The sequence below is a fragment of the Coenobita brevimanus genome, chromosome 105 (genome assembly GCF_032717465.1).
Source record: "Coenobita brevimanus isolate Jiangsu-jjx chromosome 105, ASM3271746v2, whole genome shotgun sequence".
NCBI lineage: Eukaryota > Metazoa > Arthropoda > Malacostraca > Decapoda > Coenobitidae > Coenobita > Coenobita brevimanus.
Genome location: NC_137058.1, coordinates 19,805,096 through 19,808,845, shown reverse-complemented (window position 1 = coordinate 19,808,845; position 3,750 = coordinate 19,805,096). Strand labels below are relative to the sequence as shown.

Below are 3,750 nucleotides of genomic sequence, written 5' to 3'. Positions count from 1 at the left end.
ATTAAATATAATTTCTCTGTACTCATTGACTTTCAAACAACTCATGGAATATAATTATGTTCTTACAAGCGTCAGTTTCAAAATATAATGTAAACTAAAGTCAATGTGTTCACAGTTACGAGCTCAAAATATTAATATGATTTCCTTACTGAGAGCAGTATTTTCGAAACTAGTAGCGCGTCCAGCCACCCTCCTTCTCGATAACATCTTGCAGCCGGTCTGGCATGGCTGCACCATACCCTCTCACCAGGTCCGGGTTGCCCCTGAACAGCTCCCACTGTGCTCTGGTGTGGTCCATAAGCTGCTCTGGTGTCCTCTCCCACTCTGGCTCCCATGTATTGACTACTGAACCCCATAGATTCTCTATGGGGTTCATGTCGCAACCCTTACTAGGCCAGGGTAGCACCTCCAAATTATTTTGATGGCCTAACCACTGCTGAACTACCCTGGCCATATGAACTGGACAACGATCGTGGACAAAATTAATGGGGCCAGGTGGGAATGGGAACTCATTATTCTCTAGTGAGGGGAGGAAAAAGTTCTGTAAAATGTCGACATAATTGTCGGCAGTGAAGCGACCGTTGATTTGAAGGATGTCACCCACACCATGGAGCGTCATGCAGCCCCAGACATAACGCTCACCCTGCCACTACGTGCCTCCTCGTAGATGTTCCTGCGATCATATCTGCAAACCCAATACTGCAGCATCGTAAGAAAACAACATAAATAAGAACACATGCAAAACCTTCGATTCTGTAGCCTATACATGACGAATATGAACAATACTAGAGACTAAGTGACGAGGGATCAGAGACTGGAGATAAAATGAAACGAGAGAGGTTATATGAGACAAATGTGTAATGAATTTTTATGAAGTCATTTCCCCCTTTTGTTATAGTTGCTTGTAACCAAGTGGAGCAGGTGGGATCGGATATAAGAGCCTTTTTTTGTGCTGTGCATAATTTACGCTCACAAAATCATGCTTCATGATAACGAAAAACAGTAGTATTACAATAGGAATAGAACCTTTAATAAAGTCGGTATCCAGATTACAGTAAAACGATGGGGTAGGCCTCTTACCTTGTGTTATTTCTTCTCCATAAATGAATGCGACCATGGCAGCAGGAGCTGAAGGTCTTCTCGTCGGTGAACACCGTCCGTTCCCAAAACTCCATATCCTTGGCCGCATATTCCTGAGCGAAGGCAAGTCTGGCAGCACGATGGGCATCGGTGAGGCGCTCTTTCTTCGCAGGTGCCCGGTGGTGAATCCCTGCTGTGTGTAATCGCCGCCGCACTGTCGTCATGGACACCTGCAGACCTACAGCCTCTCTGACTTCCGTGGCTGGTTTGAAGGGCATGCTTTCTGCTGCCTGCAGGAGTTCTTCGTCCTCAACCACAGTAGTCACTCGGGGCCGAGGTCTCCTATCTATTCATAAAAAAAATAGATAATAATGTTTTAGCCATGTAACTGCCACCGTAGGTAATTTTCAGGTTAGGGTAAGATAGCTTAGTGATAAGAATTTTTTTTAGTCTCAGTAGTGTTTGATGAAAAACCTATCACTGACCTAATTTCCAAAATCGGCATTATTCCCTATGATACCATGGTGCTAGACTTCGTATATGGCTTAAAGTCGATTTCCTTACACACTGCCACTACCACCACCACCACCACCACCACCACCACCACAGACACTGCCACCACCACCACCACCACCACAGACACTGCCACCGCCAGCACCACCACAAACAAACAAACAAACAAACGAGAGAGAGGAGAGAGAGAGAGAGAGAGAGAGAGAGAGAGAGAGAGAGAGAGAGAGAGAGAGAAATGTAGATATATCTATATATGTCTATATATATCATATGCCATCTACATACCCAAATCAGTCAAGCGTCCAGTCTCCTGCCAGCGATGAACCCACTTGAGCACTGTGCGCTGAGAAATCCCCATTCGCTGAGCAATAGCCCGTGAGCTGAGGCCCTCCTCATGCAGGGCGATGATGCCGCCACGCTGGGATACTCGGGTGTCGTGCTGGTTCATGATGGTGGAAGGTCAGAATGACCGTATATGATCTGGAGATCCCCATGTTAACTTGGGCTGTCTATAAGTCACGTGGCAACCGTCGATTCGTCCAGATGCCAATGAAAATAAGTAGGACCTAACAGGAGCACTGGTAGTTAATTGGAGTTGTTAATAAGTTACTTGATTGTTCTCTCGTTGCTGTGACGGCTGCCTGCCTACACATGTTGTGTAGTGCGCTAATGCTCTAGGCTTCCAAGGCCACTGTTTCATCTTAATTATGATGTCAACAATAAAAGAGAAGAGTTATCTACCCAGTAGGTAACTAGGTAACGTGACTGTTGCCGTAAGAGTGCATAGTATTGATAACATATTACAAAACAACAATGGATTTCCCTTTCCACCACAATGTTATGGTAAAATATTTCATGTTGGTTTTGCAGTAGTATTTATACCGTGGGTTTATATGTTAGTTTATTCTTGCTTTCACTTCCCTCCCCTCTCTACAATCCCCCCCCCCCTACTCTGCCTCCCTACACCACAGAACCCCTCCCATCCCCCATCCTACACCCCAGATCCCCCAGCACCCATCCCTGTTTCGGATAAGAGAGTCGAAACTGTGTTGGTGGTTCACACCTTGTGTGATACAGACATTGACAACGCTGAGTGATGAACGCGGCAGTGGAGAAGGCTGTACCTCTTATGCTTTTGAAGAGGGATTATAAGAGGTCCAGGAACTTTCTATTTTAGCTTTCACAGACTAACGCGCAGTATTGTACACACCAGTTTGCTGTTACCAGTGGCCTCAAATTACATAGGTGAACCTCACATAGCTTATGCCCGAACTGGAGGTCATGTGAGTCTACATGCCAAAAATTGGGCTGCTGGGTTCAAACGTTCGAGCTTGTATTACCGGTGATCTCAAATGACCTCTGATCAGTGACCTCGAATGACCTCAGAGGTCAATCTCAAATAGCCTATGTCCGAACTGGAGGTCATGTGATTCTCCACGACAAAAATTGGGCTGCAGGGGTACCCGGCGTTTCCCGGCCTAAAAAGGTGAACACTCTACCGACGACCTCAAATGACCTGTACCTGAATTTTGACCCCCTCCTAAAACCATCCTTGGGTCACCCTGATTTAGAATATGTATGGGTCTGGTGGTCTCTGGCCTTTGGTTTGGGAGTGATTAAAGCACAAAAACAAACAAACAAACAACGTGGCTCATTTCTGGGATGTCCCCATGTTATTCAATATATATGTATTTGGATGGGGTGATGAGAGGAATAAAAACACGAGTATTGGAGAGGGGGATGGCGTTGGTAATGAATGGTGATGGATGGAATATCTCAAATTTGTTGTATGCTGATGATGCAGTACTGCCTGCAAATACTGGACAAGACTTTAGTAGGCTAGTGCTGAGTTTTGCTGATGTCTGGAACCATCATGCCTTGAAAGTAAATGTAGAAAAGAGTAAAGTGATGGTTATTGAGAGAGAAGGTGACTCCCAGTGCAATGTTACAGTGAATGGAGAGATAATGGAATTAGTGAGAGAGTTCAAATACCTTGGTACAGTGATAGAAAAGAAGGGAAAATGTGCAAAAGAAGTTGAAAGTAGAGTGGCTTAGGGAAGAAAAGTAGATGGTGCAATGAAGGCCCTGATAAGAAACAGAGGCTTGAGTGTTGCAGCTGCACAAGGCTTACATGAAGGAGTGTTAGTGCCAACTTTA

General features: G+C 45.1%; 1 protein-coding gene across 1 annotated transcript; it reads right to left on the bottom strand.

The window, feature by feature from the left end:
• Positions 1–615: 615 nt before the first annotated feature.
• Positions 616–2,041, bottom strand: LOC145416249 (uncharacterized). Its single transcript, XM_080285252.1, has 3 exons — positions 1,879–2,041; positions 1,081–1,426; positions 616–685 (listed from the first exon to the last, which is right to left on the bottom strand). The coding sequence occupies exons 1-3, from the start codon at positions 2,039–2,041 to the stop codon at positions 616–618; spliced, it is 579 nt and encodes a 192-aa protein (XP_080141378.1).
• Positions 2,042–3,750: the final 1,709 nt, after the last annotated feature.

Excerpts from the sequence above, each read along its gene's own strand:
- LOC145416249 (XM_080285252.1), bottom strand. The coding sequence starts at position 2,041 with ATGAACCAGCACGACACCCGAGTATCCCAGCGTGGCGGCATCATCGCC. Across the intron at positions 1,427-1,878 it reads TGGACGCTTGACTGATTTGG|ATAGGAGACCTCGGCCCCGA; the intron begins GTATGTAGATGG and ends TTTTATGAATAG. Across the intron at positions 686-1,080 it reads TGGAGAAGAAATAACACAAG|ATATGATCGCAGGAACATCT; the intron begins GTAAGAGGCCTA and ends TTGGGTTTGCAG.